Genomic DNA, 20,184 nt, shown 5'->3' with positions numbered 1-20,184 from the left:
GGTATGCTGTATCTGTACTGGCGTTCTGAAATCTTCTTTTGAGAAAATCCATCTACTCAAGCTACTGTGTCTTCTTTCCCCGTAACTCAATTAGCCCTCACAATTATCACTCAGTGAAATGCTTCTTTGTGTTTGCCAGCAGGTGCATCTGTGACGCGTGAGTGAATTTTCCATCACGTTTGGAGTCATTTCCAGTGTTAACAGGGAATCTTAGGGACGAAAACAGGACGATTTTGTGTGAAGGTGAGCGTTTGGTCTGGGCACACACCTTTGCATTGCCAGCTTGCAAGTGTGTCGTATTTGTTCCAGTGGGTAATTTGTTTATGTTCATATACCACTATGCAGCGGCTCTGGTTATGTAACCTGCTTGTGTATTCCGTTCCTCCATTGGGACGAAAGCTGCAACGAAAGCTGCAACGTCCCATTGGGCTTCGTGTTTGTTGTTTCATAATGAAAGCCTTCCCTTTCTTGGGATTAGGCAGCAGCCTACCTGGATCTCAGTGGGAAAGTGCTGAGATTAATGCCTCGTTTATACTTTGGTGCACGACAGTGTCAAAATACCAGATTCTTTAACCTAACGACTTGAAAAATCAGTTATTTTCTGTGTGTGAAGGAGCATAAATTAGGCTTAACCCGCACTCCCCAGTACCCCGTTCCCAGACAATGACAAAGCCTCACACACAAGCACTAAAGGATTTTTTGCTGGCAGCTGCTGACACCAGGTTTTTTTTTGTATGGGTTCTTGTACAAGACTTCACTACTCTAAAGTAATTTGAGTGGAGTGAATCCCTAAGTACTTTTGCATTTTAAAAGTAGCAGGTGCTCATGATATTTGTGCACATCAACATTTTTGACAGAATGCATCAAAGCATGTTTATGTGCTAGAAGGAATCTAACCTAGTAATCTAACCACTGCCCAATTTGCAACACCATAATAGATGGTAGTTGGCTGATGAACTTGCAAATCTGTAGTATACAGACTAAGTCAGCAATATAATATTAAAAAAACTAAAAAAGACATTGTAATTCAATATATTAGCTGAAGTGCATAAAAGAGAGGAGGCTGAAACTTAAATATCCACCCAATGGGAGTTCATCTTATTAACTGAACAATTCATTTTGCTTTTCAAATCACACTTAAGCTTAATTAAAGAGTCTGGATGAGTCGGTTAGGAAAATAGAGACCTCTAACTAGATGTGGTTTTATTGTTTGGTCTCACTGGTGGGAAAGTATATATTTGACCCCATTACTGTAGGTGGAAGCACGGTATCAGAGAAAGAAACCCAGTCAGCTCCCTCCAAGGAAGTTATGGATGATTTGATGACTTCTCTGAGCAGCTGGGCAGCAGCACAGTATATCATGGACAGAGCAACAAGGCCCCTGGGAGTGGCAGTGGGCCAGAATAAGACCCATCACAACCATCAAGTGTCCCAGCAGGGCCCTGTGCAAGGTCACAGAGGAACACAGGACCAAATATAATCTCCAACTCCAACCTCATCCAGAATGTCAGAAATCATTGGTACTCCACTTGACGAGAATATTTGAAGTGCCAGTGAGGATCAAGTTCAATCAATCAGTCTTCTAGGCTTTGCTTTGGTGTTAAGGATACATTGTTTTATAAGGATCTTAAGAGGAACGATTTAGTGGCTCTTAGTGATGAGCTTAATAAAATAGGCAGAGACATTAAAACTCCCAGATTGTGCATTTTTAAAACATTTTTTATTATGATTTTGTTATGGCCTACAACCCTACAAATCACAGGTGTTTGCTGGAACCATAGGCTGGAACACGTCTGTCCTGCACTATTCATTTTAACCAGCAGATGGAGCACATTCAGTACTGAATTATGTCTTGTTGCACTCTCAAATCATGTTTGACTCAATCCACATTCCACAACAGTTTATTTTTTTTTTAATAACTTTTTATTGAATTTTTACGTTTTCACATTCACAACAGTTTCTTCAATTGTAAAATGGCTTGTGTTCATAATCTAAGGTAACTCTTTTCTTCTTTCTGTTGTGGAAATTATTCTGATTTTGAATTAAAACATTATAGCTTAAACTAGCTTTGTCCCATCACAGTTATGTCCCATAATGAATAAAATGGCAGGCTTTCCAGTCCACTGCCTCAGTCCAGTCCAACCTCTTCTGGTTTTTGGCTTAATCACTTTATTATTATTATTCAATATTATTATTATTATTGTCTCCACCAGGCCGACGGCATGGGGAGAGAGTATGTTTTGCACTCTGTCCGTCCGTGTGTGTGTCTGTCTGTCTGTCTGTCTGTCTGTCTGTCTGTCTGTCTGTCTGTCTGTGTGTGTCTGTCCGTCCGTGTACAGCTAATCTCCAGCACCGTTGGCCCGATTTTGCACACACCCTGCACACTCCCTGGATGCCAACGATGAACTTCTGCCCCAATTTTTTACAGAACTAGTTACTTTGCAGATTTGTATTACCAGTAAGACGCGCAAACGCGGGAAGCGAACGCAGCTCGTACATATTTGGGGTTTTTTAAGATTTATTTTTAAGTTATTTTTTTTTAAGTTAAGTTATTTTTAAGTTAAGTTTTTAACTTAGTCATAACCATATAAGGAGTCCCCAAAGCAGCTATACGTCCAAATATGGAGTGTGTTGCATCAATCACAAACAAATCACTCAGCTCCATATATGGGGACACACACACACAGACAGACAGACATGATCTGCTAGGTCTCATAGTACAATGTATCTGTGTTGAGGACCCCCTCTAAAATGAGATGCGACATCTCAAGGAGCTTATCCTTTCAATAAAAGGTATATATAGTAAGTGCTCATTGCGTTCGCAATTATTACAAAACATACATAACCACTTCAGCCCCATATACATTCTGGCCATTTGAAGCAGATCTACAAGCTCAGTGTCGCAATTATGGGAGCATGTAGATCTACCATTTTCAAAAGATTTCTATATTGGAACTTTAAATGGGACATTCTGCATAGGCCTATAACGAGTAGGCCTAGGCCTACTTTTACTTTTACTTTTGGTACTTTATACATTTAGATGCCAATACATTTCATTTTTTACTCAAGGACATTTTGAATTCCGGACTTTTACTTGTAACAGAGTATTTCTATATTGCAGTATTGATACTTTTACTTAAGTAAAACATGCGAGTACTTCCACTCACTGCCTAACAGTAGGCTACAGTACAGTCAGTAATGAGTATGAGCTCACTGACTGAGTGCACAGCACTGCTTGACGCCACCAGGGGCAAAACAAAGTTTGCACCAGTTGTTGACGCGTTTCAAACAGTTCCTGTTTTGGAATGCGTTGGAACCACAGTCTATGGTTGGAACTGGAAGAGACACTTCTCTGTAGTAGTGGGGTGTTATTACCAACGGGTTTGGGCCTGTGAAGCTTTGCGCAATGCTCCTACTGTCATAGAACGAGGTTTTGTTTTCAAGGGGTAGATGGTTTTTTTGCTAAAAGTTTTGCTGTGACATGGACTACATTTTGTCCTTGACGGGGAGCGGCGCTAGAGCTGTCAGAGACGCGGTCTCCAACAGGCTGTGGTCTGCCGCGGCCGGACAGGAGGATAATGTTGTCAAGCGAGAACAAAGTGACACGGAGTTGAATCAGGGGTCAGCTCCTCAACATGACAGCGACCACACCTTCATCTTGAAAACAGGTTCGGCGAAAGAAAAGTTGCAACGAGTGAAACTGTATACTTATTAAAGTGCATGCCGTGGTGGCGTGCAGTGGAAACGTGGGGAAACTGCACTGTCAACATTCTGGCTTGTTGGTATTCATCTGATGTATGCCGAAAATAGCCGATCCACAAGCTCACAGCTGCTGTGAACTTGTCGATCGACTCTTAGGCGCGCGGCGCAGTCGTACGAAGAAAAGTATATTGTGCTTGTCAGTTGGAGTCTGTCTATCTGTTGGCAGTTTGTTCACGATGCGCCATGACAACATTTCTAATTTAGACAGATCGAGTAGCCTAGTAATACATTGCCGATGAGCGCTGTAGGCCAGTTTGTTATGGTCAGTGTCAGTCTGACTCTGTCTGCCAACTTGGCATGCAAGACAGCACATGTACAGTATCTCTCTAGCCTATCATTGACAGTCACGTCACATGACCTTAACCAGCTGCCTGTCTCTGCAGCGGAATGATTTCCCATTTTGATTAACGTTTACTACGCAATAACAACCCATAACACATTTACAAGCATTTTTTATGAGAGTGTCCTCCCTGACATTAAGGTTGATGTGTGGACGCACTGGCTTATATTTGGGGGAATCATACAATTATTTCAATATGATCAGCAGTAGCATTATTGCATAATGGTAAGTGAGCCAGCTATATGTTAATGTGACTGGCCTCAAGGCTCCTCACAACAGACACTTCCCCCTGTAAATAATCTTTATTAAAGATTATACATTTTCGTGTTTTTTCCTCCCCCTCTTTTTATTTTGCAGACTTAATTCATCACAAGATCAGCCAATGCTTTTTTTGACAGCTTTTTAATTAAAAACAGGGAAATAACCCTATTCAAAAATGATCTGCCGAAGTGGATATAAGTTTTGACAACAGACTTTATCATCACATTAGCCATCATAATATCACACACTGAATGCTCCACATAATTAGCTATCACACATTTGCCATTGTGAAGGCACAGAATCTTGAGGGCACATCTTCACCATACTCCAGACTTGTACAAGGTTTCTATAGATCACGCTGAGTTGCTGGACTCAGAGCTTGGTGGCAGTCAGGTTAATTGCAGGATCTAATTAGGACAAAGATTAATTAGATGCATGCTCTGGCGCCTTGGAAACGCCATGGATGGGAGTCGGGTTCATTAGCAGTCGCTGTGGCTCTCTTCAGCACCACGTGGACCAAGTAGCCAGAGTCTGCAGGCCATGGCCCTGCCAAGAGCCAAACAATGGCACTGATATTGCCAAGCAGTGTAAGGAGCAGAGAGGACGGTATGCCTATGGTGGCAGAAAGGGCTGTACAGTGCATTATTTACCACAGCATGTGGCTGTACAGGGTACAAAGCAGACAGACAAGCAAGTAGACTTGCAAAGAAACCGATTTGCAGGATATACTATTAACTAGTCTTAATATAGTAATAAACAAATGCTAATGTGAACTGTCATGAAGGCAAGATGACATGACAATAAACTAATGGAACTCATACACATGTACAACATACTGTAGGCTTGCCTCTGAGTAAGAGCATTTATGGCTTATAATGATGAATGAGTTGCCAATGATGTGCTAGTATAGTGATTAAACGCAGTAGAGTGAAGGTTGATAAAGTGGACGTTAATATTTATTAAGTCACAAGCGTGGGGGGGAAATAATTCCAATTGTGAAAACATGGCTTGACTATCTTTTATTTAATGTATCATAAGGCTGTATAGTACAGCATTGTTAGTACTACTACTACAGCATTGTTTACTGTAAGCACAGCCATTTAAATATAAATTGTACTACTGTATGTCATGCCAATTGTATATACCGGTAGGTGTTGGCATGCATAGAAATAGGGCTTACATGTGGTGTAAAATATATATATATATTTTTAATCATAGCTATAACTCAAACACATACAGGATACAGAACTCAAACACATACAGGATACGATACATACAGGAAACTGGAAGTGATGAGAAAACCGAATTAGCAGACAAAAAGAGACAGATACCCATGTTATTGAACAAACGCTCTGTTGCAGTGATTGCTATTGGTATAGACTAGTATAGAGCTAATTAACACATGTTAACAACAACATACCACACCACCTTAATTTGCTGCCATTCACTTGTGTAGATTTGTACTTTGAGCTACTCTATTTTTGTGCAACTTCTTTACCTATACTCTCTCAATACAACAAGCTGATGAATGATGTATATCTGGCTTTTACACACCAACTTTAACAAATCAATCCAAAGGAAATATCCACAGCTTTGTACAATATCTCATGTGACCTCCAATGTGAACCCAGCTGTGATCATGCATTGATTAGATTGATCGATTGCAGTGGCAGCATTATTTGTTTTGTGTCTGTTAAAGATAAATGCTGAAATGAAATACAGGCTGCCGGCCATCTGGGGGTTAATGATCATCGCCCCTCTCAATATCGGTGAATGTTTGACAAAGCACTCCTACGCTGTGTGCTGTGACTTTAAAGATGTACTGTATGTCTTCAACCCCAGACCACCAACACCTTCAGTCAAAAAGCTAATCTTTCACATTTCTCATGAGGGAAATTTCTTTGCCTATCAGCCCCGAGCTTGCTCTTTGGAAGGAGATAAAGATTTGGCACTAAAGCTGTCAGATTTGAAAGATAAATAAAGTGGATGTTGTTGCTGGGGAGATATTGTCAAGTCTCATCCCTCTTGTGTGGAACAGTTAGTCATATGGATTTGACGAGGCGTTGGCTCCATTTTTACCCCTTGATCCTCAATGGACCACTCTGCTTACTCCAGATCCCGATTTGTATTTTGTCATACAACAGAGACAGCAGATCTTCAAACTCGAATGTGATGCATTTTAAGCTCGTAGATCGGCCATTTCTGGGCTGGCACATGACTCTGTTGTAGATATTTTATTACATATTATGTCAGCTCTCTAGGTGGCCAAAACAGTTGTGATTAGAAGTGAGATGCACTTCAAGTTAACCACCCTATACTTTGCAAGCTTGTAGAAATGCAATTTTCACTAAATGTTAGCTTATATTCACTGAATGTTGTTTGCTTATATTCGCCCGATGATTATGTCCAGAATAGGGATGCTAGTGTTCATGTGGTTAAACCATGGAAGACAACAGAGCTGGCACATCCACAGGCAGTGTACAGACTTTTGCACACTGGCTAGATTTGTGTTAAAACAACATGGCCCTTATGAGTTTATGAAGGATACTGCCAGTGCCTACAACTGTTTTCATGGAAATGTACTAACCACCAGTGCATTGTTTTCTTCTAATAGATATAGTCATGTTTCTCTTAGTCTCTTGTGCAATGGAATACCTTGCAAATGGCAACATCTTCAGATTTTAAGTCTTCAACTGGGCCCTTTTTTTCCTTCGGTGCGACTGCGATGAGAAGACCTGATAATGCAGTGTTTGTGTTTCTTATTGCTGAGCTCATCACTTCTCTCACTATTGATTTGAGCTGTAACCTGAGAGGTTAGTGTTGCTCGCTGCAGAGAAGCAAGAGGGCCAGGGTAGCAACAGGTGACGTAAACAGCCAAATTGATGCTTGCATTATAATGGGCATGGCGTCCTCACCTACAGGGAACTGTAATGCATGCTGTATTGCTAGACTTTTTAATTTAATCATGTGATGATTTTGTTATCTCTTATTATTATCTGAGAGATTATGCATGAACATGATTCCATGACTTTCAATCAAGGCATTCAGCTTATTTCTGGATAACAAACTGCTGTTCTGCCTCTGTGTACGTTGCTATGGAAGCGGAAGCTTGTCAGCTGATAAAATCCATATTTGTGGCTTATTTGTGTCCATTTCTAATCAATATTTTGTGTCAAATTATTGATGTCATTCGTAAGTAGCCGTGCAATCAACTGGATAATTGTACAGTGAGCTGGTATTATTGCAAAAATATTTATAATGACCCGCTGTACATTGAGAATATGCCTAAAATAGACATTTTTGAAGGTGTGGAGTGTGGACCATTAATGTCCATTTTAGTGCTGCATAATGAATCGAAAAAAGATGGCAATCTAAATTCAGACACCTATGCAATCTCATTTCAAAATTTGAGCAAGAATCATGCAGCATTTGCTTGGCTGTTCAATTATTTTTAGTTAAGGTTTTTGCTCTGACAGAGACTTTAATACTTAGGTCAAGCACTTTGATGTTGTCTGTTTAAAGCCACAGTAGACTAAAGACAGTAAACATTTTCATGGAAAATAATGAGAATAGTAATCTCAATTTTTGTGGATGAAAATCGAGGTTCACATTTGAGGAAGAATCGTGCAGCACTAGTCCATTCAGTGGCGGAAACTCCGGGGGTTCAGAGGCGCGATTGAACCCCCTGGCATTTTGGCAAAGGCGCGACTGAACCCACTGCATTTTGGCAAAATATATCTATATGCACTGCAGTAAATTATGCACCCACTGACTGTCCACTGAAATTTTCCCCAGTGGTCATGTTGTCATGCACGTAAAGTCACATACCTTTATGAGGGGTTACAATTCAATTCAAAGGGGTTACAAGATAGGTGTTGGGCCGCCGCGCATGCCGCATTCAAATGCTAATAAGGTGGCTTTTGTTCGAAAAAACAAAACTCGTTTTTTTTCCACCGCTGGGGGGGGGGGGGAGGGGGCGTGGCTGCTTGAACCCCCTGCCGTTATAAGAACTTTCCGCCTCTGAGTCCATTTGCAGTAAACATGAAGTTCAGGACCTACAGTATAAAATAACATACATCATATATGCGTCATCAGTATTGATCCAGTGACCGAGTGCCAAATTTGACTTTTAGGCCACATTTCATCCCCTGTAAGTACCCTGTAGCTAACCATTGACTTTGATTAACAAACACACAGCACCATAACCCCAAGTCAACAGAATTTATGATTTAAACATTGAAAAGTGGCATAAGTGGTGTTGCCATAACAAACTAGAAAAGCAAAGTAGATGAATGATTGATGATGATCCTGCTATTACTGGTTGAAATTACACCGTTCAAACCTACATGAGCATGTCATATTTAGTGTTACACCGTGTAACTTACACGCCGAATACATGATTCCTTTTATCAGGGATATTTAGTGACATACTGAATCAGTAACAAGAGCAGCATTAATTAATCAACCAGTGTTAATGAGAGGCTAGTACACATCTATTGCCTGTTGTTTGAAACGCACACAGTGCTCCCCTGACACAGCAAATCTAGGCTCGCAAAAACACACACATGCAAATGCATTCACTCTGTTACACATTATAGTGCTGCATAGACATGCCCCCCCCCCCCCAATACACACACACACACACACACACACACACACACACACACACACACACACACACACACACACACACACACACACACACACACACACACACACAAAGTGCTGCTCCAGCAAGGTTTTCTATAGTGGCTATGGGTGGTATGTAGAGTAGGCTGGGCTGTGGAGGCTGGCAGTGTAATATACGGTGGTGTTGAGAGAGAGAGAGAGAGTTGGCAAAGGGATGCTGGTTGTCACTCCGTGTTCCCTGTGTTTAAGTTGACAGGTCTGCTAGAAGTATGCACATCCATTACAATGGGAAGAGTGCTAGAACTGCTATAGACCTATATATTTAAGGGCTGGTTTCTTGATATACACTACACTGTGAGCATTTATTTTATTTTATGTACTGTACCACCCAAAAATAGGAAAGTAATAGGCTTCCCCAAAAAGAGGAAAGCCACTGTATAATGCAAAATACAATTATTTAATGCCTTCAAGTATGAACTATCACTCACGGGCAGCAATGATTGCTGCCTGAGAAAGTTTGAGACTTTAAAAAACATTGCAAAGTGGCTGCATGTTTATCAAGACTGTTTGAAAGCCAATAAAATGCTGCAAAGGGTGCATAATATTGGCATTAAATAATTATATTTTTTAGGGCCGCTAGCCACTCCAACGCCTGGCTTTGTGTGTTCTGCCTGTGATGTCATGTGTGTGGTCAAGTCTATGGACTTTTTATGACTGTACTTCTTCTGTGCGGCCAAGTCAATGGCAAATTGCTTCCTCATGATAAAAGGCGACCCTCGGTTCACACAAGTGTGATTTTTGAGGGCCGCTAGCCCCTCCTATGCACAGCTTTGTTTGTAGCACGGAATGTGATTTGATTGTCTGATGATAAGAGCACTCCTCACTTCACACATGTGTGATTTTTCATTTTAGAAATATTTTATTTAATGGCATTCATAGTGACATCTGGGACTATTGGAATTGGGTATGGCTGTTGCTTGTCGTAGGTGCAGTAAATGTGCTGACATGACATGCTGCTTTTATTATCTTATTCTATTTTTTTACTACTTTAGATTGTGAGAGCTAGCTAGAAAATGCACAAGCCACTCCCAACGCCTGGCTTTGTGTGTTCCGCCCGTGATGTCATGTGTGTGGCCAAGTCTATGGATACACACACACACACACACACACACACACACACACACACACACACACACACACACGTGTGCGCACTCAATCACTCACTCACTCAAGCACACACGCACAAGCAATCTCAACACTTTACACAAAGTCAAATCCCACTTAACTCCTCTCTGCTCCCTGAATTAAGGCACATTAATAATTTATTAATGACATTTGATACTTGCAATACATAATACATTAGTTCGCACATGAGACTGCTGAGATACTGCAGTTCTGTTAGCTGCAACAAAATTAACTTTGAGGAGGTATTGGCCATTAGGCACCCTACATCAGTGGTTCCCAAACTGGGGGTCCCCATATTATTTGGGGCGGTCCCCATAAGGATTAGCTTAATGTGCAACATTTTCTTCTCATTCAGCAGTAAACAAACCAACATTCAGTATATACACTGTACAGTATGTATGGGGTATCTGCACATTTTTAAAGTTACAGTTTAATGACCTTTAAGAACTTTTACATCAGAAAGAGGCAAATGTTGTGAGAATAGCCAATCTACAATGCCTTGCAGTGTCTAACTTGTAGTTTGGCTATTTTCACAATATATATCTGTAGAACCGAGTCAAACAAAATGCCTACAATTCCAAGTGCTTGTCAGGATGGGGGGGTCCCCAGTTCAAATATTATGATTATTATAGAGGTTCCGGCCTGAATGGTTTAACCCTAAATCACCAGGGTTTTCCATTGTTGTTCTGTTTGTGAACAAATATCAACATACTGTACATACAGTCTGAACAGATACAGAACTAGCCTATACAGTAAATCCAAAACATTGACTCCCACTATATTGTCATGTCAGGATTCTGTCTCTTTCCATGATATAGTGCTAACAACACTTGACATACAGAGTAAACAGATGATTGTCTAGACACCCTGCAAACTGCTAATCCAAAGCAGCGGTAGTAGCACCCTCTGTCCCACCCTAATCATCCCCTGTCATCCCTTACGTCTACAGCGGTGTTTGAGTAGTACTCCTGCACAGCACCTGTTCTCTCTGGCTCTGGTGCAGAGCACTTGCCTCCCCTTCCGTTTACTGGAGTGGTTGAGGGCCATTCTAAAAATAACCTATCAGTGGCGTGGGGGGGGCGGGGGTGATGGACAACTATACAGCCTGCAGCCAGGGGAAACAAGGAAGTGCATTTTATCACACCGTGGGGGAATGTTAGTCATATTGGGGTTTTCTTTCTTCCTCTCTCAAATTCTCTGCGTGTGAGTAAAACTGTATTTTTAGCAGTCATGTTTAGTTCTATGATTCATACAACAATTTTAATCTGCGATTTGGAGTGCCAAACACATATCACTGTTTGCTTGGAAAATGCTGCACTTACTCTGTAGTGAATTCTAATATAATGTGTTTAAAGCCAATAGCTGTGGTCATATGGCATTCTAAGCTCAGCGGAACAGCACATTATAACATTATGCACATTATGACTAGTTATAATAACTAGTCATAAAGTGTCCTGTTTGTAATTCTAAACCTTAAAAACGAGTGTTATTAAGCTTTATAATTATATTGTAATGCAATTATAATGCATTATAGACCTCACCTTTGAGTTGAGTCCTTATTGATGACCTACGAAGACGTCTTAACAGTGTGTTGTTAACTAATACGGCACTCTCTGACTGAAATGTTCTTTAGAGCCTGTGCTAAAAAAGTGTCTGGTCACGTATTTCTTAGTTTGTGGTGATAGTGGTAGAGAGAGAGAGAAGGCTGTACTGCAGAACTAATCTCACTCTGAGCAGAAAACCATCCACTGTAAGAACTGGCTAAGAAGATGTCAATTTGTCCAGGATGCATTCTTGTACAATTTCTATTGAGATAAGCTCAGGCAATGATGTTTAATTAATGGTTTCTATTATTTAAGTATTTTGTAATCTCCATTTGAAAACTCATATCACATGAAATCCTCTAGCTACCACAGACCACGCATTATCAGTGTACATGTGTGTGTTGTGTTCCATTGCGTTCTGCTGTGTTCCTTCAGCAGAAACCTATGGGGAAGTCAGTCCAGAGGCTGTGTGCTAGGTTATAAAGTCAGTCCAGAGGCTGTGTGCTAGGTTATAAAGGCTGTGTGCTAGGTTATAAAGTCAGTCCAGAGGCTGTGTGCTAGGTTATAAAGTCAGTCCAGAGGCTGTGTGCTAGGTTATAAAGTCAGTCCAGAGGCTGTGTGCTAGGTTATAGAGGCTGTGTGCTAGGTTATAGAGTCATGACACCAACCATGCATTTGTTGTTGTCATTTATGTTGCTCAGACAGACGCCCGGCCTTGTGACCAACACTTATTTTGACACAGTGAAAGGAATTTGTTGTTTCCCTGACAAACAATAACCTCTTTGACTTTCACCAGCCAAGAAACAACTGGGTTTACAGTTACCCCAGTGTTGTTTTAATATTAAGCCTGTCAAAAGTCACATTATCATCAATTAAACTTCTTTATTAAAAAAGCTCATACTGTAATTGTTGTTTTATATCGTATCTATTAGTTGAACTACAAATTAGATAATGGATGACCTTGGCTCGTGCCTTTAATTTATTCCACAGCGCTGTTAAGTGAAGATAGCAGCATTTACTTTATCTGGGTTGGCAAAGGCCACAGGCCATGCTTTTTTTTACCAGCTTGCTTGCCACACACTCAATGCTCCAGTTCTACTAGAATTCCAACACAAAAATTGGTAGATTGATTCTGCCACTTTGAGCATGTTTGACTGCTCTCTTAATTCAGTGGTATATCTTCTGAATGAACTGCACAGTGTCGACATCAGACCAATAAAAGATGTAGCTACTGTATATTAGCTGTTTGGATGCTGCTGACTCTACATGTCATCGCTGCATTTTTTAATTTCTTTCTTGTTTTATTATACTGATAAATTACATAAAGTGTACAGGCTGCCTTTAACCATAAAGGCAAGGCCTGTTCAGAGACAACAGATGTTCCTGGTGTCCTACAGAGTGGAACGAGACCGGAGCCTCTGTTACTGAAGACTGTGTTGTACTGTACTGTGCTACTTAAGTGTGGGGGGAAAAAATGCTGTTTCTGGTGCCACCATGCATGTTGTGGTTTAATTTTAGACCAATCACTGCCTCACCATGTGCAAACACACCCCTGCAGCTGTTAATGCATCTCTCTCTCTCTCTCTCTCTCTCTCTCTCTCTCTCAGAGGTTATCAACAGGTGGTCCATGGACCACTGGCGGTCTGTGGAAGTATTGCATGTGGTCCCTGACCATACATTTAGTAATGTAGGATTTGTTGACTGAATGACCTGGTGACCTGGTGACCATCCATGTGGTAATTTACTGACAAGTTGGGAGGTGAAGATATTCAACAGAAAAAGGGAGTTAGAATCTCAAGAGGGGGTAAAGTGCACTGGGTTGTCTGATTGAGTCATTATTATTTGGAAAGTATTAGTAGTCCATGGACCGTTGGTTGAGAAACAGTGGGATGTACAGTATACACACACTAGAAGTTGTAGCGCCACGCCATGCCACGCATCTGTGTCACAGTGCGATCCCAGTGAAAAAATAAAATAGAATAAAAAATAAATACAAAACTGGGTAACTCACAATGCATGGAGGCGTGTGATCTCTGTACTGTACTTTACTATATTTTACTGTTCTCTGTACGGTAATGTACTCTGAAAAATCTAAATGACTTGAGTCTGCTTCCATGCATGTGGCCTGCATGATAAAATCAAAGCAAGGAACACCCTATCATGCTCTGTGGCCTGTATAAGAATGCTGAAGTTGACCTTGAGTTTGGATCAATTATGGTAAAGAGGAAAAGATCTTAAGTGACTTTGAAAAAGTGTATGTTATTGTGGCACGGATGGCCAGAGCTGATGAGTGTTTCAGTAGAACAAGGTGACTAAAGTGACATCTGCATTTCAATCTATGGGAAAGACATCAGTCAAGTGGGGTTGCGGTCAAAAGCACACATTTTGATGGCCGTGATGCTCGTGCATCTTCCTCAGATGACTGAAAATGTCAATACTGAACCTGATCAGACTGCGTCTGCAATTACAGGCTGTCAACAACTACATGGAGAGATCTTATAGTAGGGTTGCAGTGCTTACACCCCTCATTACAAAGATGAATGCACATTTGAGAGTTTAATATAGTGCAAAAACCAAAGGCACGGACGGTTCTACAGAGTGTGTGCGTGTGTTGCATTAACCAAAAGAACGGTGCAGGCCTGAATGCTTGACACTGGCAGTGAGGAGGTCCAGTGACTCGGTTATGCTGTGTGGACGAATGTTCCTGGCATGGTTTGGCCTCTTATGGAATTGCCCCAATTCTCACAATGGCCCTTCCCTAAGGGTCAATGTGGGACATTTAGAACCAACATGTTAGACAGCGGTCTCCATGACTCCACCACCCATATAAAATGGCAAATGAGGGAATATATTTAGTTTGAAAGGTGGTTGGAGCAGTGGTTCTCAACCTGTGGGTCAGGTTTTTTATAATTTAATTATTTTAATAGATCATTTGCTTAATGTGCAACATTGTTTTCTCACTCAACAGTAAACAAACCAACATAGTTTATAATGGGTATCTATCTGCACATTTCTAAAGTGACAATTTCACTTTACTTCATTTTACTATGCCTGCTTTATGCAACATCACAGTTTTGTTGATGTAGGCTTTTCTACAGTCAAACATTTCTTTTTTGACGTCTGAAAGTGTCAAATGGACTTGGAACTAAGAATGTATAATGGCATTTGAAGTGTTAGGCTAACACACTGGATGTTATAATGTAGGACTGTAGGTAAATGGAAGCCACTATGTTGCTCAATATCATTTGGAACTGTTGCTTCAATCAATAGGACATCAGATAAAATGTCAAACAAACATTCTGAAACCCACAAAGTGAGGGCACGTTTCCTCCCTCACAGTGAAATCCTCTTCATTTATTTTTATAGATGTTAAATGAACACTGCTGAATTGATCAGTGTTAACACTCTCTGCTAGGCTGGCTTGAACCCCAGAAATACCATAGCAGGTGTACTGTATGACTCAGGGTTTTAAGTTAAATACCATAGCAGGTGTACTGTATGACTCAGAGTTTTAAGTTATCTGAACTCTGTGAATTGCCGACACAAGTAGCTAGAGGAACTTGTTAGCAACTACTGTACACCTACAAAAGCAGAAAAAGGTTAAGCTAAACATCAGAGTATTGGGATGATGTAACGCCTCCATTGTAGCCTTAGTCAACCTCAAATCTTGCCTGTATCCTAACTCTCCCAAACCCTATTTATAATTCCCCTTGCCTGTGACCTCATACACAAAAAGCAAGCCTGTGTACTACATGTACTACATGTTCTTCAAGCCTCCTCTGCGGAAAATCTTTGGCCTCATCGGGTCTATGTCAGAGAACAACCCCAACCCCCTACGTGTATCTGTTCCATTCCCCAGAGGTTCCTTCAATGTCTTTCAACTCTCATCCAGTCTTCTACTCTTTCATCTCCGTCTCCGTTCCCATCTTCATTCCCATCCCCACCTTGTCCCTTCCCCCCTATCCTCACCATGTTGTTCCTTCTGCCCCTTATCATCGCCATCCCCAACAGTTCCTCTCCTCTCTAGACTCTTACCAATCCTACCAATACTAACAGGTCTAGGAATGCCCATATGGACCTTATTTCCCTTTTAAAAAATTGCCGTTTTCGGCCCGGCTAGGGTGAAAAATGTGTGCTAATTAGTAAGGCTAGGCGGGGCCTCGGGCCAGCCCGGTTAGGGCCCAGCAGGTAGGGCCTGGCCTTAATTTTCGGGTCAAGGTCGTGATACGGCCATATATTATATGGAGCGTGTCACGAGGCGTGACTGATGGACTGACTGGCGTGAATGACTGACATGAAATGCAGGTTTTCATAGTAAACTGCGACCTATGGTCGCAAATCAATAGCACATTATTGTCTCCCATTTCCTTCACCCACAATATGTTCCTCCAAACCGCTGACCAATTGGCACCAGATGTATGCTGCCAGTAGGCCTCTGAAGTAACTATACTATATATTTGTTTTGGTTTTGTTTGTTTTATACCTTTTTAAACGTTTTACTTTAATTCTATAATGGAAGTCAATTGTGGCTCAGATTGGGCTGAAACCTTGTTGGTTTCAGCCAAATTTGGAAATCCTACTGTAAGTCCTTGACTGACATCACAGGCCGCCACATGAAGTCTGAGATCCAACTTTGAGCCACGCCATTCACATTCTTTCCTCCGACATACGATATGCCTAGTTTCACCATATCCTAATTCTAGCTGCATTTTCTCTGTATCCATCTGCCAGCCCATCAGTCTCCACCTGTCTGTAAATGTTTTCACCAACAACCTCCAGCACCTGTACCAGCACCTTCGTCACAAGATACAATTTTACGTGTTTGGTTTGATACAACATCTCGCAAACACCACTACCATCAGAACCCTTTAGCACTGAACAATTTCTCCCTACTCTGTTTTAACACCACCCTCTGCATCCTTCCCTCTACCCTATTCATTTACTTTCTCCCTCCACCATTAACCAGTCTACAATCATTTTCAACTCTGTCCTCTCCGTCCCCAGATTTGACTTCCCTTTTCTTCATGGCCAGCTAGTTGTTACCCCCTCCTCCTATCCACCATTCCCAAATAAAAGACCCCCCCCCAGCCATGCCCCGGTGGAGGTCAGCCTGGTCCCCGTTGGCCAGGCTTTGAGAGTCAGCGGGTGGAAGATGAGGTGAAGAGCTTGTCAGCCGTGCTGTGTGTGGTGGTGGGCTGGGACAGGACAGAGTGAGAGAGTCAAGGAGAAAGACTGAGTGAGAGAGAGAGAGAGGCAGGAGAAACAGAGGGAGGGAGAGAGAGCAGCACAGCGCTCACAGCTCACATCTGGCTGGCTGGCTGGCTGGCTTGCACACTCACTGTTGACGAATGAGCTGTCTACCCACGGGGCTGGGAAACGGCAGCTTGTGACAAGCTGGGGAGAGAGGAACATGAACGTAATGCGTACCTTGCCTCGATTGCTTTCAGATACCGGCCAGAAGAAGACCCCAGAGAAGAAAGATGGGAGGCGCATGTCATTCCAGAGACCCAAAGGGACCATCGAATATACTGTGAGTAACTCATCTGTGTGTCTGTTTATGGCTCATCTACTGTATGCTCCCTTCTCCCTCATGCTGGTGTTGCTTGTTTACTGACTGTTGCCCTAGCCGGTGTAGCTTCAGTAATAGCTTAGAGCCGTAGCAGCTGCGTTGTGTGTTATTGTATTATGTTGTGTTGTGAAGACACTCTGCCTGAGCATGCTTGGTGCCTCGTTAGCGAGGGGAAGCAACGTTTTGTGTCTGTTAACACGTGTGCCGCGTTGGGGGAATGTTTACATAAAGAGAACCTGGTGGATGTCCGCAAGCAGGGCAGGCTACACTAGATGACCGACAGCCAATCATATTGAGCATGTGTTCTGATCGTTGTTACCATGATGCTGTACAGCAAGCATAACGCTCTGCCACATTTAGCTTGATAATGTATAGAATGCATATATAATGTATAGGAGAGCAACTGTAGCTGCATGCTGACTCTCCAGCCGGAGTAGAACAGCGATGCTCTTTTATTTTCCCCCAGTCCTTTTCGGTGTCACCTCCCACTGTGCATTCCACCACTGAAGCTCGCCGTGCTTCACGAATGACCTTCCAACAGTGTTGTGTCATTTCTATTGATTTAGCTGTTGTGTATAGCGGAGGGGGAGGCGATACAGAGGGAAAGACAGAAAAGAGTAGAGAGCTCAGATTCCCCGGCATGAACTGAAAATGGAGCTTGTTTCTGCCTTGCCTTGTTCTTGAAATGACCCTCAAATGCAGCGGCAGCAGAGCTGCCTTTTCCCGCCTCTCGCCGTGGCAACAGCATGAAGCGGGATCTGTCTGTCTGTCTGTCTGTCTGTCTGTCTGTCTGTCTGTCTGTCTGTCTGTCTGTCTGTCTGTCTGTCTGTCTGTCTGTCTGTCTGTCTGTCTGGCTCGCTGTTGTCTGTCTGTGTGTCTGTGTGGAGAAGAGCAGAAGGGAAGAGGGAGAGATGTACTGGGATGGATAAGAAATGTGGGGGAGAGGAGAGCGAAAACAACTGGTGGCCACATTTCTATACATTGATTTCACTCTCATTGCACAACATGCTGTAGCATCTAAGGACACACACACACACACACACACACACACACACACACACACACACACACACCCCTCCCTCAGCTCCTTTCGTTTCTCTCTCTGGTTAATTGCTCCACTCGGATCTAGAAGTGTAGTCTGTGTTGCTATCTGGTTTCTCTGGCCGTTGCTCTTGGCTCCCCAGAGATATGTTCCACTGCAAGAAAATCACCCCCACCTCCATCGCCCCCAACACTGACCCCGCCCCTCCCCACCTGTCTGTCTGCCTAGGCCAGGTGATTGACAAAGCCCTAGTTTTCCTCACGCTATTACTATATTTGTCAAAGCTAATGTGCTTTATCATGGCTTTGATGATGGCATGAGAGGAGAGAGAGCTACGTAGGGGGGGGGGGGGTGACAAGCAGAATGACAAGGGGCCTGATTTTGGGGGGTATAAGGGGTGCTCATCTCTCGCTCTATTCTTTGCCCCAGCTATTGCGTAACCGATAATGTGGTCGATGGAGATAGTACTGCCAATGATCATATAGAGGTATGCGCATGCATAAAGTGAGTGGCAATGTGAGTTTAATGTCATTTAATGCAATCAATAGGACTTTTCTGTTTGGATGTATGGACTGTCAAGGCCAGAAAGTAGTTCTTTGCCACTCAGTAGGCATTCCTGCATAGCTTCCGGGTATGGTACCCTAGTCTATACACTGCATTGGCTCTCCACTGCATTGTTGTGTTAGGTGTGTGTGCCATGGCTGCCTCTATTTTGTTTTATTTATTTAACCTTTATTTAACCAGTAAAATCACATTGAGACTGCGTCTCTTTTACAAGTGGGAACTGGCCAAGAGGCAGAAATAAAAATTACACTTCAGTACCACATCATCAATGCTACATTTTGAACCAGCAAATACAACATCCATAATACACCTTACAGTACCTATGCATAAATACAACAAGTCACCTGTCCTACTTTTTTTTTTAGTAGCAGGGCAAAATACACCATATACACAATCTCCACGATCTGAGCCAATATAATAAATATATAGGCATGAACATAGGCTACATATCCAAACATGTGCAAGTGTTGGATTGTACATCAAAGATGATCCTTTTGAGAGTTCTCAAGGGAACTTTCAAAGCCAATTTTAGTCTGGACTGTAGATCATTCCACGACCAAGGGCCAAAGAAGGCAAGACATTTTTTACCCCCCTCAGATTTGAATGCTGGTACTACACACTGCAGCCAAGCATTTGACCTGAGGTTTAGGCCGTTTTGGACCAGATCGAATTTGGATGAAATATAAAACGGCAGGTCACCCAGAATGGCTTTATAAATGAAAATATGCCAATGCTGAAGCCTGCCTATACCGCCTCTATACAGCAAACCCAGTCTACAGAGAGACAGACACAGAGACCCTACCCGTGATTGAGAAACCAGTTTATCTTAAACTCATCTCCCGCATTGAGGGGAGGAGGGACGATGTTTCCTCATTCTGTTTTCCAGCAGATAAGTTTATAATCTGTCGCCCAGTGCCCACAGGAAAGGCAGGCTTTCTGCTTTATCAATAGAATCTCGCTCTCTCACGGTCTCTCTTCCCATCACCCCCCCTCTCCCTCTCCCTCTATCGGTCTCACTGTCTTTCACTTATTTTTTATCATATTGAGAAATAACCTGAACGGCTGCAAACCATCTGCCCGGACACTGATAACGTCTGCCCATTCACCCAAGTCCAGCTATTGGCCGACCCACAACCAATTAAAAAACTCTTTGAAGTCTCTAGGAATGAGATGCGAGATAGATTAGACTTTTAGACTGAAAGAAAGAGATGCAACAACATGCAGGAGATTCATCTCTATTTTGAACTAATCACCATTTATCTAGGAGGGCAAACAAAGACAGATAGTA

The 20,184-nt window shown here is 42.2% G+C and overlaps 1 protein-coding gene across 5 annotated transcripts in view; it reads left to right on the top strand.

Annotated features, from left to right (window-relative positions):
* oxr1a (oxidation resistance 1a) overlaps positions 1-20,184 on the top strand; it is a 159,340-nt gene that overhangs the window by 81,159 nt on the left and 57,997 nt on the right. For 3 of the 5 annotated variants that reach the window (XM_080769116.1, XM_080769114.1, XM_080769113.1), the window contains exon 4: positions 17,169-17,251. In XM_080769116.1, the coding sequence (XP_080625242.1) occupies positions 17,169-17,251 (83 nt within the window). Of the gene's footprint in view, positions 1-3,322; positions 3,669-11,326; positions 11,381-17,168; positions 17,252-20,184 lie in introns of those variants that run through there. The other 2 variants (XM_080769115.1, XM_080769117.1) reach the window with 2 other exon arrangements.

This window comes from Protomyctophum bolini (assembly GCF_963924005.1).
Source record: "Protomyctophum bolini genome assembly, chromosome: 7".
In the NCBI taxonomy this organism is placed as follows: domain Eukaryota; kingdom Metazoa; phylum Chordata; class Actinopteri; order Myctophiformes; family Myctophidae; genus Protomyctophum; species Protomyctophum bolini.
Note: the sequence above shows the minus strand (reverse complement) of the source record. Positions and strands in the feature narration are given on the sequence as shown.